Source organism: Erythrolamprus reginae, chromosome Z (assembly GCF_031021105.1).
Source record: "Erythrolamprus reginae isolate rEryReg1 chromosome Z, rEryReg1.hap1, whole genome shotgun sequence".
NCBI classification, from domain to species: Eukaryota; Metazoa; Chordata; class Lepidosauria; order Squamata; family Dipsadidae; genus Erythrolamprus; species Erythrolamprus reginae.
In genome coordinates this window covers 46,689,498-46,712,735 of record NC_091963.1, presented here as the reverse complement: position 1 = coordinate 46,712,735, position 23,238 = coordinate 46,689,498, and the positions used below count along the sequence as shown (strand labels likewise).

At 40.0% G+C, this 23,238-nt stretch overlaps 1 protein-coding gene across 1 annotated transcript in view; it reads left to right on the top strand.

The window, feature by feature from the left end:
• Nucleotides 1-23,238, top strand: part of HIBADH (3-hydroxyisobutyrate dehydrogenase) — a 102,258-nt gene that overhangs the window by 4,589 nt on the left and 74,431 nt on the right. The window contains exons 2-4 of the mRNA XM_070729401.1: nt 5,039-5,199; nt 8,659-8,768; nt 10,178-10,299. Of these exons, the coding sequence (XP_070585502.1) occupies nt 5,039-5,199; nt 8,659-8,768; nt 10,178-10,299 (393 nt within the window). The remainder of the gene's footprint in view (nt 1-5,038; nt 5,200-8,658; nt 8,769-10,177; nt 10,300-23,238) is intronic.

Below are 23,238 nucleotides of genomic sequence, written 5' to 3'. Positions count from 1 at the left end.
CTATGCTATCTGTCTGAAGAAATGCAAAATTCACACACGCACACATGACAATTCAAATAATGTACAGTATATATAAAGCTTCACATTTGTACTATTACTATAGGCTGAGAAAAAAATATGGTGCATTACTTTCTGGGCAACCCTCATATATATGTTTCTGGATTGGGACCTGACTGCAGACTTAAAGAATGTATTCAATTTTTTCACGCTGCCAACCACTGTAACATCATTTGGAACCATTAAAAATAGTATCTTAGATACCAAACTTAGAAATAGCAAATGAACAGGGTGGTACCTCTGAGCATGGCTTCACTCATAGTATTTATTTTAATGTCAGAACTTAACGGATAATCTTTTATCTTCAAAGGACTCTGAGTTTACATAAAGAATTTTTCATTTCAGTGGCGTAATTTATCACGATGATTTTTTTTTATTTGCATTACTTATGGCATTAACAATCCTATGTGAAAAGCAGATATATCTATGTTGACAAAAAGCGTAAAATCTTAGTTTCTATAAAAACATCAGATGCAACCAATTTGTTGAGGAATATTTCCTAAATGCTCTGTTGCTGCCATGTCTACAGTATTTTTATTTAGATTAGCTGCTGAATGTGAATAGCACAGTTAATACCTTTTCAGCGAACTTTATTGATTCTGGTTCCTAGTATTCATGTTTTAAACATATTTCTTACATTTGCCAGAAAACATTGCAGTGAAAACTGTCCAAACTCTTTGGTATCCATATAAAAAAAGCATATTATTGTTGCACAATGGTTCCAAATTTACTCAGTATTGATACAAGTAGTATTAGGATAGATGTTTTTTACAGGTAGTTCTTCATTTATGCATTGCTAAGCAGGGTAGTTTTTAAATGAAACCTACCCGATGTTTACTACCTTTTTTGCCATGGTTATGAAGTGATCACTAAGAGAACCTAGCTTCCACCATTGGCTTTGATTGTTGGAAACTGTCTGGGAAGTTCACAAATGGTAATCACATGACTTTTGGATACTAAAACTAATAAACCCACCTTTGCCATCAGGCATGGGGGAATTGAGACATCTCCCCCAGGCCTATATAGTTTATGCATGGTATGTTTGTGTGTATGTCTTGTTTTTTAAATAAGGGTTTTTTAGATATTTTTAAATATTAGATTTGTTGTACATTGTTTTTATTATTGTTGTGAGCTGCCCCGAGTCTACGGAGAGGGACGGCATACAAATCTAATTATTATTATTATTATTATTATTATTATTAATAATAATAATAATAATAATAATAATAATAATAATAATAATAATAAATACAATCGTACTTTTGCTGAAGAACTTAATTTGTTCCATGACCAGGTTCTTAAGTAGAAAAGTTTGTAAGTAGAAACAATTTTCCCCATAGGAATCAATGTAAAAGCAAATAATGCGTGCAAACCTATTAGGAAAGAAATAAAAGCTTGGAATTTGGGTGGGAGGAGGAAGAAGAAGAGGAGGACAGTTGCTGCTGAAGGAAGAAGGTGAGGTGAGGGGAATCAAAAAAGTCCAAAACTTTAAGGCTTAGGGAACAAAAAGAGGGACTCTGAGGTGTTGAGGAGGAGTACCTGCCTCCTATACATCCGACGCCAGGCTGCCTTCCATACACTGCAGCAGAGAGAGAAACCCAGGAGGAATGGCAGGAAACTGGCTGGGCCTTTGTGCCGCTCTCAAATTTCCTGGGAAATTTTTCCAGGCTCAGGTTCTTAAGTATAAAATGGTTCTTAAGAAGAGGCAAAAAAATCTTGAACACCCAGTTCTTATCTAGAAAAGTTCTTAATTAAGTAGAGGCGTTCTTAGGTAGAGGTACCACTGTACTTATTTATCTGAATCACAATCATGTGACCATAGGGATGCTGCTGTGGCCATAAGTGTGAGACTGGTTGCAAATTATTTTTTTCAGCCATTTTATACAGCATGAATGAATGAATAAAAGAAAAAGAAATAGATACATTGGCGTGAGACATGGCAAGGCCTATAAATCAGATGTATATAGGTAACCCTTGACTTTCAACTATTGGTATAGAAAATATTTTAAATTACAGCAGCACAAAAAAAAAATGACTTACAACCAATCTTTGCATTTAATAACCATTATGCACTCTTATGGTAACATGATCAAAATGTTGGCATTCGGCAATTGGGCATGTATTTATGGATGGTTGCGGTATCCTGGGGTCAAACGTTCACCATTTTTTCCTTTTCATTGTGTTCCCATCAAGCCAAATCAACAAAGAAAGCTGCATTTGCTCAACGACTGCATGATTAATTTTGCAACTACAGTGATTTTCTGAGGTGCTGCAACTGTAATAATTACATATTAGTTGCCAATATATACTTATTGTATTAATAGCCATGGCAAATGAGGTCCTAAAATTGCGAGTGACATACTGAATAGCTTAGCAATCAAATTTCTAGTTCCAATTGGGCAAAAGTTCATTAATGGTGAAAAACTAGAGCAAATTTAATATGAATTTGTTTATCTTGTAGAATGTTCACTAAAAAATGAAAGATTGGATAGAGAAATTTTAAGAGGGGCAAATGTGGACTGATGGGAGAAATGAACGGTTGTTAAAGAAGCAAGAATGCCTAATGTTACAAACTTTTTATTACAGTATCTCATATCTTTAATCTGTTTCATACTATTTTATATTCCTTTCCTGAGTTTCCTATAATGTTTCTAAAGGAACAGTTGATTATTGAAGCAGGACATGTGACAATGAAAACTTTTTCCCTCCTCCATGTCTTGTCTTTTCCCAAAGAAGGCAAGAGTTGGATTCCAAAATGCTATATGCTTCTCAACTCATAGGACAGCCATTCTTTCCCACACACAGATGGGATTATGTTAGTTTTGCTTCTCATGGATGTCTGCTTAAATAGGTAAATACCATAGGACAATTTTCAGACTAGGGATCAAAGGGATCAAATCACACTATGGTGAGGGTTTTCCATTATGTTCCCTAAATATCATCTTTAGATCCAGGAAATTTACCATGTGATAAGAGTTTGCAGTCATCCCAATTTCTGGTAGACAGCTGTTACTGCTTTGAATTACAGCTGTTGGCAGTTGGCTGATTCTACAGACAGGAAAAGAAGGAATCTGAATCTTTATTAACTTTCCTTTTTAGGAAAGTTAATTTTATAAATTTCCTTTGAGTAATATGCTCCTTGCTTTTGTAAGCAAAAACAATACGGTATATAAATGAGTACCGGTAAATCTGAAATTTTGTGAAACCAAGTCTCCTAAATTATCCCACCTTTATTATTTTTATAAACAACTCAAGATTGCTAACTTATATAACTTTCCTCCTATTTTCCCCAAAACAACAACAACAACAACAACAACTTTGTGAGGTGACATAGGCTGACAAACTGATTGGTGTATCATTACCCAAGTGGCTTTCATGTCTAAGTTTGGACTTGAACACATGATCTCTCGGTTTCTAGCCTGGTCTTAACTGCAAGATCAAACTGGTTCTCCTTAAAATGAAGAGGCAATAGCTTAATCATTCCATTTGTGATTATTATTATTATTATTATTATTATTATTATTATTAAAATCAAAATTTAAAAGAAATGCTACATTTTAAGCTGATTTTGAATTCATAAAGGTAAGGCACCTCAAAAAAGAGCGTAGAATTTTCACTAATTGATTTTTGTGGCTTTGTAAGTTGCAGTGAGAAAATGATGGGTTTTGGTAGTGCAGTTTTTGATAATTAAAAAAAAAGCAAAGAAAGTGTGTAAAAGCTTAGCACTTATTTTGCCCTAACTATTTCAAGTACAGAATAGGGAAATTTTTCACTGATAAAATTTTTACATTGTAGTATCCCATTCAAACTTGCAAATCCTTTCCATAATCTGTTATAGCCATGAAATTCTTTGTATTCAATTAAAACTGGTATATTGATATCGTAGGGGTTGAATGTTCCAATACTAGAAAGATGTTGGATAAGGGGCAGCATACACATCCAATTAATAATAAATAATCATTTGTCTGAAGTAGTAGACTTTAGAGTGCAGGGTTTCCTGCCCAAGCAGGGGATTGGACTAGAATGTCCCTTCCAACCTTCCAATTCTATGATGATGAAGATGCTGTGGGGCTTTGGAGTTCTGAGTAACCCTAAAAAATTATACAACTGCTTTAGAACATGGAGATTTATTATTTATTTATTTATTTAATTTCATTTTTATGCCGCCTTTCTCTGACTCAGAGCGGCTTACAACATCTTAGCAATAGCACTTTTTAACAGAGCCAGCATATTTCCCCCACAATCTGCATCCTCATTTTACCCACCTCGGAAGGATGGAAGGCTGAGTCAACCTTGAGCCAGTGATGAAATTTGAACCGCTGACCTACAGATCTACAGTCAGCTTCAGTGGCTTGCAGTACTGCACTCTACCTGCTGCGCCACTCCGGCTGTTGATATATGTTAGATTGGTTCCCCATGATTGTCCGAAGCATTTTTAAGGAAGTCTTAAATCATTGTGTAGTTGTATTATTTTTAATGTGGGAATCAGCAGGTAGAGTGCTCTACTGCAGGCTATTGAAGCTGACTGTAGATCTGTAGGTCAGGGGTTTAAATCTCATCACCGGCTAAAGGTTGACTCAGCCTTCCATCCGAGGTGGGTAAAATGAGGACCTGGATTGTGGAGGCAATATGCTGGCTCTGTTAAAAAGTAAGAAGGGCGGCATTAAAAAAATTGAATTAATTAAAAAAAATCTGTACATGGATTGTACATGGGAATCTTCATGCAGATGGATTACAGATACCAAGCAGTTATTTGAGCAGCGCACTGAAATTTAGTATTGGTGAATTCAATGTTGATGCCTCATTTTTACTATACATAATAAAACGAATAGTGAATGTTTCTGTTCTTATCTGTCTTAAAGTATAAGATGTTTTTAGCATAACTAAGATATGCAATTAGCAGAAAAGAAAATTAAGTTTGCATTCTGGTTGATGTAAGATTAGAAATCTTCTTTTACTGAAACATTTGCATTTCAATTAGTATCTTCCAGGGCATTGGCTTCCAAGACTCCAGTTGGATTCATTGGTTTGGGAAACATGGGAAATCCAATGGCAAAAAACCTTGTGAAACATGGTTACCCCATTATCGCGTGTGACGTATTTCCAGAAGCATGTAAGGAATTTCAAGAGCTGGGTACCCAGGTATAATAACATTTCATTGCTATTTTAGTTTTTAAAAGTGACTGAAATTGGAAAGAAATATGAAATGTGAAATTTCTTAATTCCCTGATCACGATCAGCAATATTGTTTTTTAAAAATCATCCTTTATTTAGAACATCAGATACAAGAAAAATCATACAGAGGCCACCAAAAAAAATCCATTAATGCTTTTGTCCAATTTCTTAAACAGCATATTGATAAAAGTGAAATGAAACACTTTTGTGTGCCTTGGTGATCCTCAGTTTGTTCTTTTGCTATAGACAATTTGATCTGATCCCTTCTCAGGCACAATTTCTTTCTGTAGCCATTGAGCCGGCCACCAGATGAATATCTATTAACAGTAGAATGCTATGAAAGTTACAGCTACAGTACTGGTTCAAATAATAGTAGGAAACATTGGTGTATGGTGTCTGTGCAGGGGAAATATTTATTTCTTAAATTGTTTAACTTTTATTTTAGGGTTTATATGACAGTTTCTGTGAGCTCTCCATTTCAAAATAATCTGGAAGCCAGAGATTCCCCATCCTTAAGATGATAAACTATAAATATTTAATCCACATGAAAGTCTTATTTGAAATTGTTTCGGATATGTACTGGGATGAAAATATGGAATGAAAAACTATAAACATAAAAATACAATAATGTAAAGTATGATGATATAGGTAGCCCTTTACTTACTACCACAATTGCCACAACAGTTTCTGTCACTAAATGATAATATTAAGTAGGTTGTCATGTGACCTGATCCAATTTTACGACCATTTTGCCATGTGGTTGTTTACTGAAGCTTGTTGTTAAGTGAATGACATGTTTAAGAAAAGTCATTTCCCAATTGGCTTTGTCATGTGATCACAAGATGTGCAACCATCACAAATGTAAGCTGGTGCCAGCTGTCCAGATTGTTATCACTTCACCATCATGAGATGCTATAAGACAGTGATAGCGAACATTTTTCTGGTTGTGTGCCAAAAGTGTGTGCACGCACAATAGAGTGCTTGCGTGCCAACAACCACAGTGCAGTATACCCCCATGTGCATGCACGCACACTCCCCCATGCTCCCCGTGCATGCACCCTGCATTGCCATGCGCACGTCCCTGTGCATGCGCCATCTACATATGCTCCCCTGGCCCATTTTGGGCCTGAAAAGCCTCCTACAGTGGCAGGAAATGGCAGGATTCGCTCTCTGCCCTGAGAAAGAGAGAGTTGCCAGGGATAAGTGGGGCAGGGAATGGGCTCCAGGAGGTGAGCAGACTCAGTCTCCCTATTGTAAAGCGTGCCTTCACTGAAGGCCATGGAGGGGGTATTTGGGGTCTTCCCATACCCCATAATAATAATAATAATAATAATAATAATAATAATAATAATAATAATTTATTAGATTTGTATGCCGCCCCTCTCCGAAGATTTCAGGCGGCTCGCAACAGTAATAAAAACAGTATAGCAATGGGACAAATCTAATAATAAAAAATATATATAAAAACCCCCAACAATTAAAAACCATACAGCACATACATACCAAACATAAAATATAAAAAAACCTGGGGAGAGGTCTTAGTTCCCCCACGCCTGGCGATATAGGTGGGTCTTGAGTAACTTGCGAAAGGAAAACCAGCTGGGCTTCCCCTTTCCTTCTCTCTTCCCCCTGCTCCCTGCTCAGTCCTATCTCAGGACATGGGGTTACCTTTAAAAAGTGTTTGGAAACTTCAGATCGTGCAGAATGCGGCAGCGAGAGCCATTGTGGGGCTTCCTAGATTCGCCCACGTTTCTACAACACTCCGTGGCCTGCACTGGCTGCCGATCAGTTTCCAATCACAATTCAAAGTGTTGGTTATGACCTTTAAAGCCCTACATGGCAATGGGCCAGAGTACCTCCAGAACTGCCTGCTACCACACGAATCCCAGCGACAGATAAGGTCCCACAGAGTTGGCCTTCTCCGGGTCCCGTCAACTAAACAATGTCATTTGGCAGGCCCCAGGGGAAGAGCCTTCTCTGTGGTGGCCCCGGCCCTCTGGAATCAACTCCCCCCGGAGATTAGAACAGCCCCCACCCTCCTTGTCTTTCGCAAATTACTGCTATGACAGGATGATAGGGATCCACGGCCCACCTGTCCTTGCAGCCCCCACCCCCTCACCCCTGGCGACAGCACTTCCTTGACAGTGGCAGGAGCGGTTGGTGGGGCAGAGAGGGGAACGGCAGCTGTGGAAGCATGTTGTGGGGTGGCCAGAATGTGGTCGGATGTCTTCGTGACGTCAAAGCTCCGCCCATGAAATTCCCTATTTGGATTCCCCACCTCCTTTCCAGCCTCCAGATCGGCCAAAAACGCTGCCGTCGATCGCAAAAACGGCGCTCCACCGCTCGGCGCCGCTCGGCGATAACCTTCTGAAACAGCCGGGCACTTCTCGGCAGCCTCCGGAACCTGAACCTAAACCCGAACTTTCAGAAGGTGACAGCGGGGCGGCGGCGCATCTCGGCGGCCTCCCGAACCCGAAAAGTTTGGGTTCAGGTTCGGGTTCGGGAGAACGCCGAGAAGCCCCCAGGCTGTTTTAAAAGGTGACAGCCAGGCAGCGGCGCCCAGCGGAGCGTCATTTTGTGATTTTTTTTCTTTTTGCACATATTAATCGCTTTTACATTGTTTCCTATGGGAAACAATGTTTCATCTTACGAACTTTTTGCCTTACGAACCTACTTCTGGGACCAATTAAGTTCATAAGACGAGGTACAGTATTACTGTATTCATAATACTTCATCCCATGGTATTGGATGATCTTATCCAGCAACTTCATGTAAATGCTGAAAATGAGCGGACAGAGAACAGAGCCATATAGCACATCATAAAAGAGTAGCCATTGACTTGGTCTCTCCCTTCTACAAATCCCAGTAGGAACCAGTGCAAAACTGCATCACTTAGTCCCAAATTATGTAGTTAACCCAATAAGGATACCATGGTATCCTATAAAAAAGGATAGCATAGTATGTGAAAGCTGAGAGGACAAGGACAGCAAAGATGGATGCATTAGTCCCATCCTATTCTTGCCAGAGATTATTAATAGGTGCAACCAATGTTGTTTTATCCAATAATCAAACCTGAAACCTTACTGGAAGGAGTCCAGTTAGTATTATAATTAAAAATTAAGTATAATCTTGGTGACAAATTACTTATCATAATTTTATCTTGTCAACTTTAATAGTCCTAAAACATATTTTTTGAGTACAGCTCTTTTTTTTAAATAAGATTTCAAATAAATTTATTCTTATTGGAAAACTTTTCATTGAAATCTATGTCAGTATTACTTTACCATGTAACTTGTGTGAAACTTAAATCCACTTGTATTTTAGGTGTCTTCTTTTTTACCTTTTCAGAGCTTTTGGTTGTGAATTGCTCATTTTTCTTTTCAAATCTCTCTTAAAAAATATCATTTCCTTGTATTTTTTTTAAAGGTGGGTGATTCTCCAGCAGACGTAGCAGATAAAGCAGATAGGATTATTACAATGCTTCCATCTAATCCTAATGCAATAGAAGTTTACATAGGCACCAATGGAATTCTCAAGTAAGAGTCCTCTTTTCTCTCTATATTAATGTTCTGCTTATATTTTTATTGAATGTTATCAAATGCATGTAGCAGTTCAGTGATTTCTTTTAAACAGTAATTTCTCTAACTACGTTGTTGTGTTTGTACCCAGCTATCATGGAGAAATGTGCATGTTTCATTGCACGTAGTTAATTATCGTTACAATTTTCTAGAGCAGTGGTTCTCAACCTGGAGGTCGGGACCCTGGGAAAAGACAAATTTCTCATGGTATTAGGAACTAAAGCTTCTATTCTGGCATCTTGGAACATATTTTTACAATCCGACCAATCCAGCGTTTACAGTGGGGGTGTCTCTCTGCCCTTCCTGCCAATCAGCTCAAAGCTCTGTTGGGAGAATTGGCGCTAGACTTATGGATGGGGGTCACCACAACACGAGGAACTGTATTAAGGGGTCGTGGCCTTAGAAAGGTTGAGAACCACTGTTCTAGAGCAACTTGATGTCTTACAAGTGCCAGCATACCTTATTAATGACTATGCTGGTTGGGACTCTTGGGGTTGTAGCTAACATTATCTACAGGTGTTATATTGCTTCCTATTGCATTTATATCCTACTTTTCATCTGTAGGAGTCATGCTTAATTTTACAGATAGTCCTCAACTTACAACCATTTATTTTGTGATTGTTTGAAGTTACAGTGGCACTGAAAAAAAGTGATTTGTGACCATTTTTCACACTTAATAACTATTGCAATATTCCCATGGTCACTTGATCAGAATTTTGATGCCTGGCAGCTGATTCATATTTAGGATGGTTGCAATGTCCTGGTCACCTTTTCCAACCTTCTCACAAGCAGAGTAAATGAGGAAACCAGATTCACTTAACAACCATGTTACTAATTCAACCACTGCAGTGATTCTCTTAACACCTGTGGCAAGAGCAACAGAAACATTGGACTCAATTGTGATAATTTGAGGACTACCTGTATCTGCAGTATAACAATTTTGTGAAAAAATTGGAGCTGAGAAATTGGCTGAAAATGGTTGCCTGGAATCTCTCATCAGAGAGATGAATGACATATTTAATTAATTAATCAATCAATTAATTCTATGAATCTGCAGCATTTTCATCCCTGGAAATATAGTCCTCAAAGCATCTTTTCTGCTCAAAGAAAGAAGTCTTAATAATTGTGAAAATAACTAAAGTACCGTATATGTTTTTGCAAGCCACAGATAATTCATTATGAATTTATGAAATCAGTATCAAAAATCTTACTCATTAAAAAGTTTTACAAGTTGGCTTGAATGTTGTGATTTCTGGAGTTATTGCAAATTGTAGCAGCATTTAAAGAGGTAATGTTAATTCTCTGCATTTTACCTACTTGTTTCTATACCTCAGGGTTTTGTGTTTTTTTGTCTTCATTTGCTTCAGGAAAGTGAAGAAAGGTTCTCTATTAATAGATTCCAGTACCATTGATCCTGAAGTTTCAAAAGAACTAGCTAAAGAAGCTGAAAAAATGGGAGCTGTTTTTATGGATGCCCCTGTTTCTGGTGGTAAGTCTTTCTAATTTTTTTCATAGTTGATTCCTTTGGCTATTTGAACACTATTCTGGACAAAAACGTTCTTTGTAAAGAGGTGTCCAGCTTGCCGAGTATGAAAACAAAAATCTTTCTAGTCTTAAAATCTTTTTTTCAACTCCATCTACAAATTCATATTCATATGAATTCACAAGGCAGTCCTTGTGTCACAACCATTTGTGTTCAGTATTTAAAAGTTGTAATGGTAGAAACATAGAAGACTGACGGCAGAAAAAGACCTCATGGTCCATCTAGTCTGCCCTTATACTATTTCCTGTATTTTATCTTAGGATGGATATATGTTTATCCCAGGCATGTTTAAATTCAGTTACTGTGGATTTACCAACCACATCTGCTGGAAATTTGTTCCAAGCATCTACTACTCTTTCAGTAAAATAATATTTTCTCACGTTTCTTCTAATCTTTCCCCCAACTAACCTCAGATTGTGCCCCCCTTGTTCTTGTGTTCACTTTCCTATTAAAAACACTTCCCTCCTGAACCTTATTTAACTCTTTAACATATTTAAATGTTTCGATCACGTCTCCACTTTCCCTTCTGTCCTCCAGACTATACAGATTGAGTTCATTAAGTCTTTCCTGATACGTTTTATGCTTAAGACCTTCCACCATTTTTGTAGCCCGTCTTTGGACCCGTTCAATTTTATCAATATCTTTTTGTAGGTGAGGTCTCCAGAACTGAACACAGTATCCCAAATGTGGTCTCACCAACACTCTATACAGCGGGATCACAATCTCCCTCTTCCTGCTTGTTATACCTCTAGCTATGCAACCAAGCATTCTACTCGCTTTCCCTACCCATTGACTGCACTGTTCACCCATTTTGAGACTGTCAGAAATCACTGACAGTGGTGCTAAATGAATCAATTATATGAACCCTACTTCTAATTTTTTAAATAGATACTTCTTGTATGTTGTTGCTTTACTAAAATACTTTACCCATCGACCAGACTTAGTAACTACTCAAAGTTATGATAGACAATCTCATAAACTAAGACACAGTTATGGTTTAAGAAGAGTCATTATGACTTTTGTTTCATTTTTAATCCACATCCTGTACTTAATCTCTTTTGATGGAGGCAGTGTTTCTCAACCTTGTCAAGTTCAAGATGTGTGGATCTCAATTCCCAGAATTTCCCCAACCAGCCATAAAGTCCACACAAGATTGCCATGATTGAAAAACATTGAATAAAAATTAAATTATCAGTACCTTCCAATAGGTATTTTTGAGTAAGCAGAAAATATATGCCTGTCTAGGTAATTTGAATTCCTTCACCTTGCCTGGATTCATTTGCCTTCTTATTACAATTCTGTGAAAAGAGAATCTGGCATGTATTGTATTCTAAGGGTAGACTTAAGGGGAGGAAAGCCATCTTTGAGCACCTGTATTGCTTTGTACGAACTTTGTTACTCAAGTGGCATTTGCAACACTAAAACATTCCTTTTGAAATACAGAGGGATTGTGAGTGGATTTGTATGTAATTTTTTCCCACAATGGAGAAACTAATGGGCTGAATGGACCCATTTTTACTAACCTACTTAAACGATTCTTAGAAGATTTGAAACAGACACTATAACTTGTAAAGGATGCTTATTTTTATAAGCTTAAAAATTCATGACTTGCCTATAGTACAGTAGTTTTTAAAAAGAACTCAAACCTGTTTACAGACTTTATTTCAGACTCACCATCAAGTCAGTGCCTGTCTTCTAAAAATGCAAACAAATGTGCTCCTGGTCTTTTTATTTACTGAATCAGCACTCTACTGTTTCTACTTGTGCTGAATCTAATTTATGATGTGACTATAAAAGCTAAAATTATTTATATGTTGGCATAAAAAGGCACCACTGTAGTAAGAGTCTGTTGCCATTTCCATTATAAACCTTTCCTTGGAGAAATTTATAAGTTGGCATGTTTTTTTCTTTGCTTCAACTTCTAGGCGTGCTGTTTCCAAGTATAGCTGTGGGTTTTGTTTTGTTTCAAAATTTAATTTCAGTAAGATTGGGTCACTTCTATGTTTGTCACAAATCTTGCTGGTTTAATTTGTACTGGTTGTAAGCATTTGATTAACTCTTGAAGTTAACTAAAGTAATTGGAACTTTTGCCCTTCCTTGAGTTTCAAAATGGCATTTTGTAGGAAAAAATTTTAATTTAACATTTTGGATTTTAAGCTAGGAAATCATATTTAATAAATATTCACAGATGAAAGTGAATACATGCATCCCGGGATAATGTTGTAGCATCTAATCTGGGTAGGTAATCAGAACCAGAGAATTTTGTCTTCTTTTTTGGATGGTGCTAGGGCCCATCTTGAAGGAACTTCTCTCTAATAGCGTGTGTATTGTTCTCTGTGTGGTATTTATAGTGCCTTTGCAAGTGGCTTTTTAGATGTTGTTTTGGGTGTGTTGTTGCATTAAGTTATCGTTGGCTTCTGTTGTCCAGTCCTTGCTTTCTAGGTATTTGATAGGCTGGTAGTAAATGAGCACTCTTGTAGTTTGATGAGGGTCCTGTTTCCCAGACTTCAATCACTTCACTGGCTGTTTTTGTGCCTGCCCATCCATTAATCTTAGTAACTGCGAAATTGAATGTGTGTGCTTGTTCATTGCAGTTTGAGGATATCAATGAGTCTGGGTCTCCTCATCTGACCACTCGTGTTCTTGCAATTTGGTGGTTAGCTTCCTCCCCAACTATTCTCTTTAGTAACAGGGGAAGTCCAGCCCGTGAATTCGGTAGATTACATTGGAAGTGTAGTGAAAGTATCTCTCACCTCCAAGCGATCTTTACACTGTGTTGTGGTTAGCTCTGGCCCAGCTCCTGCCCCAAGGAATGTGGAGGTGGATGCGGGGGAGACATCCATATGCCGCAGGCCTGTTTTGCTCCCAGCAGAATCTGCCGACGAAGTCTCCTCTGACCAAGGAAGCGTGAGTGACAGGGAAGAGGGGAGTTTGGCAGACAGCCCAGGAGGAGATCAGTCATCTGTATCATCCCTGGATTCTGAACAAGAATTAATGACATATCCATGCACGCGTAGAGTGATGCATAGGAGACAACAACTGAAGGATTATTACAAGAGAAAATGAGGCCACCTGTGGTTGGGTGGGGCTGCTGTAATTAGCGGTACAGATAAAAGTGCAGCCTGGTGTTTTAGCCTCATGGCAGTTTATCTGATTCATTGTTTCATCAAGATCGTGGTTTTTGCTGTTTAGGATTGTGTGTGTGGACTCTCTGGACTTTAGAATTGGACTCAACTTCCCAGTTATTGGGTGAGCAATTGGACTGCATTTAACCTGTGCCTTGTGTGTACTAGAAAATCCCTTTGACATTTAAAAAGAGAGCTGTTTCTGTTTTTCTGTTTATAAAAACTTTTGGGTTTTCCTTTTATGGTGTGGTGTGTGTCTTCCTGGACTAATTACCCTATAATTACAGGCGGTTGAGTCATGCCGGCAGAACACACTGCATAATTTTTCCTCATATGGTAGCCTCTGGGTGGTTTGTGATGTTCAGTTGCAGATCTCAGAAGCTGGATTCTACAGCTGCTGAAATGTTTTTGATGTATGGCATGTGTGCCATGTGGTTTGCCTTGTACTTTAATAAATATTAAATTTAAAATTAATTGATTTTTTAAAAATATATCAGATATACCCATGGGTCCAGATAAATTTATTGGTTAGACAGTATTGCTTATCAGTGGTTTTCAAAGTGTGGCCTAAGGAAAAGTTTGCAAAGTTAAATAAACAAGTATTTTAGAATTCCTCAGTTTTAATTTCTAATACTGAACAATAAATATTGTAAGATGTGATCCAAATGAACCAAATCTCTTTGGAATCATCAGTCATTTTTAAGAATGTAAAAGGGAGGTTAGAATTTATTAGAATTACAGTTTACTTGTCCCTAGTTTAATAACCTACTAATGTTTTTGAATATAATTTGTGTCCACCCTTTTCTGTAAAGACTTGGCAGCAAGTATAGAATTCTTCAACCATCGGTTAACAAAGTAAGGCTCTATATCTTTAGAGAAAAAAGAGCTTCTAGGCCTCTTTTCCAAATTCCTTCAGATGCATTTTGCCTATTTCAGTAAGTTGACTTTTTAACTAATTATCATTTTTCATATAATGTAGTAGAAGTTAACACACTCACATTCATTCATTCACTCTTTAATTAAAGACCTGGCTGAATTACTTAATTGACTATATATCTGCTTAACCAAGGAAAGTATAGAGTGTTGGCTCATGTTAGGACATGGAAACATCAGTAGCCAAATGTCCTAATTTTGATCATGTGGCCATGGGATTTCTGCAGGGGTTGTAAGTGTGGAAAATGGTCATAACTTAACACACATAACATACAGAAGTGTTGTAACTTCAAATAGTCGCTAAATGAACTGTTGTAAGTTGAGGACTACTGGTAAACATACTATACATACTATACATACCGCGGTGTAAGGGAATGCAGTGATAGCCTTCATAAAAGTATGCAAGAATGGTTAGATAAACTGCTGAGGATGAGAAAATGACCAGTCAGTTTTGCAAAAAGAAGGGGCATGAGAAACAGACACAACATGCTCTCCCCTTCCCTTGATCCTGTTTGGTATAAGAGGTTTGATGGAAGCCCTGACAGACTTCAAGATTCTGTTGTTATACCCATCGTAATAGTCATTCCCGTAGTCCTTACGCAGCCTGCCTCTTGATCTTCTAATTCGAAGGGTTGACAAGTGGTGATTGTGCTTTTAAACAATGGCTTAAATCTTTTCCATACAAAGATTTGTTGACAGAGGGCCAATTCAAAAGCTGAAAGCAACTGCAAACCTTCAGTCTAGAATTGTAAATCAGGACTATTTTCCCCCAAGAAAATAAAACCATCTGTTTGGCTATATTTCAAGTATCCGTTCTTCCCTGATACATTCCCAAGTTTTCAGTATGCTTTTCAATACTGTATATTTTATCTTTAAATTGTGTTCTCTTTGCACATTCATATTAACAATGGTTTAGATATCATCCAAAATAATATTTTAATGTCCCATTGGAATTTGCTAAAATGAATATTTTATTCTACACTTTGCATTTTGCAAAGTTAAAAACATATTTTACCTTTTTCCTGCAAAGTCCTTTCAGATATCTTAATGAATTCAAGTAAGGAATAAGGCCTTCACTTTTTCTTCACAGGACTTATTTTCAAAATTCTTGTCATCTTAGCCATCTGCTTAAGCCATTCCAGTTTATATGAACTCTCTTTAAATTATTGGTTTTCAGAACTGGACACGAATTACAAATTGGAATCTGATTAGTGCAGAGTTTTCTTTGTCTTGAAATCTGTTATTCTCTCTCTCTCTCTTTTTTTTAGCCAAATGCCACTGATTCATAATGCAGTTTGAACTATTACTTTAAGATTTTTTAAATACCAATTACAAACTATTTCTTATAATTGTGCATTTGATGTCCTACAGCAGAGTTCCCCAACCTTTCCACCTTTGTGGACTAGAGAGGGGGCAGAAGGGATGGTTCTGTTCTAGCAGTGGGCAAGCATGTGTGAGTGCACACTGCTCCATTGTATGAGTGGCTGGCATGAGCCGTCCCGGGTCTCCGGAGTGGGGCAGCATACAAGTCAAATAACAAACAAACAAACAAACAAACAAACAAATAGATTTGTATGCCGCCCCTCTCCGGAAACTCGGGGTGGCTCACAACAATAATAATAACAATGTGACATTGTAAACAAATCTAATATTAAAAAGTATCTAAAAACCCATGATTTAAAACCATGCAACACAAGCATACCATACATAAAACTATATAAGCCTGGGGGAGATGTCTCAATTCCCCCTGCCTGGCGATACAGGTGGGTCTTAAGTAATTTGCGAAACACAAGGAGGGTGGGGGCAGTTCTAATCTCTGGGGGAAGTTCATTCCAGAGGGCTGGAATCGCCACAGAGAAGGCTTTTTCCCTGGGGCCCACCAGACGACATTGTTTAGTTGACGAGACCTGGAGAAGGCCAACTCTGTGGGACCTTATCGGCCGCGGCAGAAGACGGTTTTGGAGGTATTCTGGTCCAATGCCATGTAGGGCTTTAAAGGTCATTACCAATACTTTGAACTGCAACCGGAAATTGATCGGCAGCCAGTGCAAGCCACGGAGTATTGGAGAGACGTGGGCGAATCTAGGTAACCCCACGATAGTTCTCGTGGCCGCATTCTGCACGATCTGAAGTTTCCGAACACTTTTCAAAGGTAGCCCCATGTAGAGTGCGTTGCAGTAGTCGCACCTCGAGGTGGTGAGGACATGAGCGACTGTGAGCAATGACTACCTGTCCAAATAGGGCCGCAACTGGTGCACCAGGCGAACCTGGGCAAATGCCCTCCTCGCCACAGCCGAAAGATGATGTTCCAATGTTAGCTGTGGATCAAGGAGGTTGCCCAAGTAATAACAATAACAATAATATACACCCACCATTTGCTCAAATTGAGTACATGCTTGTCTACTGCTCGCACAAGAGGGGATGTATTCACACATGCACTCACTCACCGCTTCCCCAGCCCGGTTCTGATTGGCTCAAGCCCCTGAAATAGGCCACAGTCGGGGGTTGGGGATCCTGTCTTACAATAAAACTTATTTTTAAACCTCGGTAGATTGCATTCCATTATTATCAGTCCCTTTGTCTAATCTGTTAATATTATTTCCAATTTTATTATTATCTTCTGGAGATCGTCATGTTGCAAATGGTGATAAATTCGAGCCTGTTACCAAGTGCCAAAATGCAGTCATATGGGTTCAAGGGGGCGGTCATGGGAATTTAGAAACTGGCTCATAAGTACCTTTTGGGAGTACCTCTGTCATAATTTCAAATGATCGTTGTAAATTGAGCACTATTTGTAGTTCAGTTCCTCAAATTCATCAACAAGGACATATCTCAGCATTCTGAAATTCAAATCTGCCCTTCTGGATTTCTCAGGTCAAAGTAAGATGATTTGTATAACTCTTGCTTTCTTCCTGTCCTGCCTTTTTTCATGACCTTACTTACACCAATGTTTCCCACCCTTGGCCACTTGAAGATATTTGGACTTCAACTCCCAGAATTCCCCAGCTAGCAAATGCTGGCTAAGGAATTCTGGGAGTTGAAGTCCAGATATCTTCAAGTGGCCAAGGTTGGGAAACACTGCCTTACACAATCTATTCACCCTGAAAATCAATGCTATATCTTTGTCTTCATATTTAGAAAGTAGAGATACTACCAACTCATAAACTTGGGCCTGGATTTTACATAATATTTTAGAACAAGATGATTCAAAATATTCAAAATATGGTGTTAGGGTTGAATGTTAAGTCCAATAACTATTTCTAATATTCCCAGTTATAAGTGAAGGGGAAAATTGAACCTTTTCCCTATAGGAACAAATGAGCTGAAACCAATAGTAATATTTTTAAACGTGTTTGTCACCTAGCTATAATGGCAATAAGATGTTATTTGTATCTTCCATCCATGCTCCAAAGAGTTTTGCTTTTAGATACCAAGTACAAAGATATGTTCAGAGAATTTTTTTTCTACTATATGTTCTATTTGTAAACTGACATAACAGCTGTTAAATTGGTTTAGATTTACAGCATCCAATGAGAGGATACATTTCCTAGGGTGGTCTCAGATGTCACTCTTTAATTTACCTAATTGCCCAGTGTAGTTAATTTTTTAAAGTAACAATTATGAAATGTGTGTGTTTGGGGGGGGGGGTATTTGAAGATACTTTTTAGTGGACTATTTATTCCACCCATTTTTTACACTTAAGGTATTTCTACTGTTTCATGTGGTATATAGTATGCATTGTTGCCATCTTAAACTTAAAAAAAATGAAGTAATATCATTATTTTACACTTTCTTCACAAAAGAGAAAATATAATTTATGATTATCATTTTATTGTCTTTCAAATATCTAGCATAGCCATAGCAGTAAAATTGTGGTTGAGTTGATACAATTTATATTTGTACAAGAAGATCCAATCTATAATCAGATTTGGTTTTTTTAAAAATATTTTATTTACAAATATACAATGCATAAATATAGCTGCAATTGACAATAAAAACATTCCAAGTTACAAAAGATAATAATCATGTCAAATTATAGTCTGAAATACAGTAAAATTTTACTACCAGCTCTAAGCTCGTAGCCTTTCTCCATCGTGGGGAGGTATTAATCAGGATAGGGTGTGTTCATCTGCTCAGAATAAGAACCAAATCTGTTACTTTTTGCTGGATCCGCCCTCCTAGGACCCAGCTTCAACTTGGTCCTCAGGCTGGACAGACGTGGCTACCATTCCTCCCTTCCTGAACTTACATTCTTGGACTTCTAGCAGAATTACTGTTGTGAGTGATCTTTTTCCCACTTGGTTGTTTGAACTTCTAAGAGAAACCTGTTTTCATTATAGCGTTTTGCTGTCAAGCCTTGTCTCCTGCTGCGGCGTGTCTTCATGCTTGGGGCAACAGGCATTGACCATCAGGGCTTGCCCTGGTCTGCCTTTGGGATGATTCACTCTCTCCACTGCTGGAATCATCAGGCATTGACTGTCTGGCCTTGCCCTGTTCTACTTTAGCGGATGTTTATTCCCTGAGCTCCAGATGGTCTTAATCATTTAGGGAGGCCAGATGACTACATAGGATATCTGAACACTAAGGAAGCCCTTTAGGAGCACACTTCTCATTATTGCCCCAAGTACGCCACTCCGCATTAGCTCTTTTGGCAGTACCGATTCTATTGCCCCTCCCTGCCACTTTCCTTATTAACAATCATTGGCAGTGACTACCATCTGGAAAGCTTTTCAGGCCTTGGAGTGGTGTTTGATCGAAGCTGGAGATTAGATTCTCGTCTTCCGCCCAATATTTCTATGCTTCCCCCCCCCCCCCCCCAGTCAATCCATAAAACAGCCTGAGCTTGAAACTACTTGTGCAGAGCCTGGACCTTTAAGGATTTGCCCTCATCAGCACTTGCAGCTCCATAATCTCTTGCCAGCCGCCATTTTCTCTGCACTCCTTTCCGGTGGCCATTTTTAAAGGAACCTCCAGGCCACAAAATGGCAGATGGAGCTGGGCCTAGGGAGAAACTGTAGGGTAAGCGGCATCACAAATCACCTCAAGGGCTTCATTGGCTCCTTGGGGATCCAAGACCTCTGAGAAGGCTGAGCATCGGAGAGACATGTGCCTCCAGAAAAATAGTGACCAGGTGTCTCAAGGAGTTCTCCATCAGCCTAGCGTGCCAGCAGAGACTAACAATACTGCAGAGATTTCTTCCAACCTACCTCCATCAGAACAGTTGGCATTAGATAATCTTGCTCTTGTTACAGGCACTGCAGATGTCTTGGTCCATCTGAGTTTACTCAGCCTCCCCCCATGCCAGTTCAAGAGTCTGCTCAACAGATTGGGATTCTACAAGACCCGCCCCTTTGGCTTCTGCATCATCTGGGGCTCTTATTACATTAAATCAAGTTACACTGCAGATGTTGGCTGTCCTTTGCAGTTCAACAGGGGTCTCTCAGCATGCCTACAATCCCTGGCAGGCCCTTTACAGCACATCCTGAATGGCCTCTTCCCCACTTCTAACTCACATTCCAGGCTTCGCAGCAATGACTACTATTTTGAGGTCTCTGATTAGGAAATGGCAGAACCTCTGTTAGACTTGGAACATGATGACTACAGCTGTCAGAAGATGAGGGGAATTCCCATGACCAACATGTTTCCAATGCTCTTTTTCCTCTGGGACCATTCAGGCCCCTACTTTATAAGGCTCACACAGTAGTGGGGTTGGAGCCTACTCCTGCTCCCAGGCCTTTGGGCTCTCAATCTCTGGACAATATAAATTTGCAGAATTTATATTGGAGGTGGACATGGTCCCGGTTCCACAGATATTCCTCAACAACGTCCAATGCCAATGTCTCTGGCCTCAGGACCAATGCCATCCTCCCTGGATCACAAACACTTCAATGTGGGGCTGGAATTATCCTCCCTCCTCTCTGTTCCTACAATGAATGCTCCAATAGCGGCGCTGTACTCTCCAACCACTATGCTGAGTAACTCAGAAGAGCTGTTGTGTCCCTGTCTGACTCTTGGTGGCTCTTGTTAGCACTCTCCAGGGGCTGCCTTTACCAGGACCTTCCCAGGGTAGTCATCACGACAGCTACAAGCCTGTTCAGCTGGGACGCTCATTCACAGGATCAGTTAACATGGGTCAGTGGTCGCAGCAGGAATTCACAGCCTTGATCAACTGGCTGGAACTTTGGACAGTGTTTTTGGCCTTCAAATACTTTGAGAGAGTCTTAAGTGGCTGCCATGCCCTAGTCCTTATGGACAATATCACCACCAAGGCCCATGTCAATTGCCAGGTGGCACCCACTCATGGACCCTAATGCAGAAGGCGCTGAAACTGGGACTGGGCAGAGAGTCATTTTCTCTCCCTTACAGTGGACCGTATCTTTTCGGGATTTCCAATACCCAAGCAGACTTACTCACTCGGACAGAGGTGGACTGGCAGAGTAGCACCTGCACCTGTCCCTCTTCCGTGACATTTTAGACACATAGAAACATAGAAGACTGACGGCAGAAAAAGACCTCATGGTCAATCTAGTCTGCCCTTATACTATTTCCTGTGTTTTATCTTAGGATGGATATATGTTTATCCCAGGCATGTTTAAATTCAGTTACTGTGGATTTACCAACCATGTCTGCTGGACGTTTGTTCCAAGGATCTACTACTCTTTCAGTGAAATAATATTTTCTCACGTTGCTTTTGATCTTTCCCCCAACTAACTTCAGATTGTGTCCCCTTGTTCTTGTGTTCATTTTCCTATTAAAAACACTTCCCTCCTGAACCTTATTTAACCCTTTAACATATTTAAATGTTTCGTTCATGTCCCCCCTTTTCCTTCTGTCCTCCAGACTATACAGATTGAGTTCATGAAGTCTTTCCTGATACGTTTTATGCTTAAGACCTTCCCCCATTCTTGTAGCCCGTCTTTGGACCCGTTCAATTTTGTCAATATCTTTTTGTAGGTGAGGTCTCCAGAACTGAACACAGTACAGTAGAACCCCGACTTACGAGACTAATTGGTTCCGGAAGGAGGCTCGTAAGTCGGAACGCTCGTATGACGAAACATTGTTTCCCATAGGAAACAATGTAAAGTCAATTAATCCGTGCAACAACAAAAAAAACCGCTGCCGCGAACACCGGAAGTTAGCGTTCGGCTTCAGGAGACAGCTGCCAAGCGGCGCGGGTGTTTTAAAACGTCGCAGCTGGCCTGGGGGGCTCGGGGGCTTCCCCCGAGCCCCCCAGGCCGGCTGCGACATTTTAAAACACGCGCGCCGCTTCGCAGCTGTCTCCTGAAGCCGAAAGCTAACTTCCGCGTTCGGCTTCAGGAGACAGCTGCGAAGCGGCGCGGGTGTTTTAAAATGTCACAGCCGGCCTGGGGGGTTCGGGGGTGTCCCCCCGAGCCCCCCAGGCCGGCTGCCACGTTTTTAAAACACGCGCGCCGCTTCGCAGCTGTCTCCTGAAGCCGAACGCGGAAGTTAGCGTTCGGCTTCAGGAGACAGCTCCTTGGCACTCGTATCCCGAATGTGAGCTCGGGAGGCGAACAAAAATGTCGCTCCCCTCCCAGCTCTTATCTCGAGTAGCTCGTAAGTAGAGCTGCTCGTATGTCGAGGTTCCACTGTATTCCAAATGTGGTCTCACCAGCGCTCTATATAAGGGGATCACAATCTCCCTCTTCCTGCTTGTTATACCTCTAGCTATGCAGCCAAGCATCCTACTTGCTTTTCCACTTCTGCTTCCTGCAGGTGGACTTATTTGCAACCTCAGAAAACTCCCAGCTCCTGATATTTTTCTCTTGATTTCCATCCCAGGGAGCAGAGGGGACGAATGCTTTCCAAGAGCAGTGGAGGCCGGGTCTACCCTATACCTTCCCTCCCTTGCTGATCCTATCCCAGATCATCCATAAAGTGTTGGAATAGAAGGCAGAAGTAATCCTGTGGGTGCCTCATTGGCATTGGAGGGAAGAGTTCACAGGCCTGAAGGCCCTTGTTGGTGTCTCCACCATTGTGGATGCCAGTTCACAAGTCATCACTCAGCCAGTGGCAGGAGACAAGGGTTACTTTGGTGCCCCCAGCTGGCGCAAATATACCACAACGAAAGTGGAATGCTGATGCCACGCAAATGCAAGTAGCGATTCATTCCCACACCTTCCGCCACTTCAGCCCCTCTCACCCCCGGACAAACACCATTACCTTGTTCCGGCTGGCAAGGGGTTGCACTTCTTTTTGCATGTTGCTCTACCTGCAAAGTTGCACATTGCATGTGCCAACCCTTACGATGGACATTTCTAGTCCCACATGGGCTGTTCCCATATTCCAGATCTGTAGTAGTCACAGGACAGTCCCTTTCATCTTATGGGACTGACTTTCCCACCAGCATCAGTAAACCACCATCAGTCTGTCCATCTTTGTTTTTCTTCATTTAGATTGACCAAGATTCTTGAGAGAAGGAACACAAAAAAGGTTTTCAAGATGTGTGCCTGAACCAGGCACTTTCTCTCTGGCCTCTCACCCAGAGATCTTGCAGAAGCAAACTGGTAGGCCTGAAAGGCAGATGAGCCACCTCCCCCAGTGGTCCACGGGATTTATAATTACGAATTTGGTGGTCCCTGAGGTGCAAACGTTTGGGGACCCCTGGCTTTAAATCATCAGACTTTTTTCCTAAAGCAACATTCATCATATTTATTGAAAGAATTTCCTACTTGTAGAACTTGGTACACAACTGCAGTTGCAACTTCTTTTTTGCCTAGACTTGTCAAGCTCAGAAGACTGTTTTAATCTGAAAGCTAATGCCAAAACTCATTGCCTAACATGGGTCTCCTAAAATATTGTGTCATTT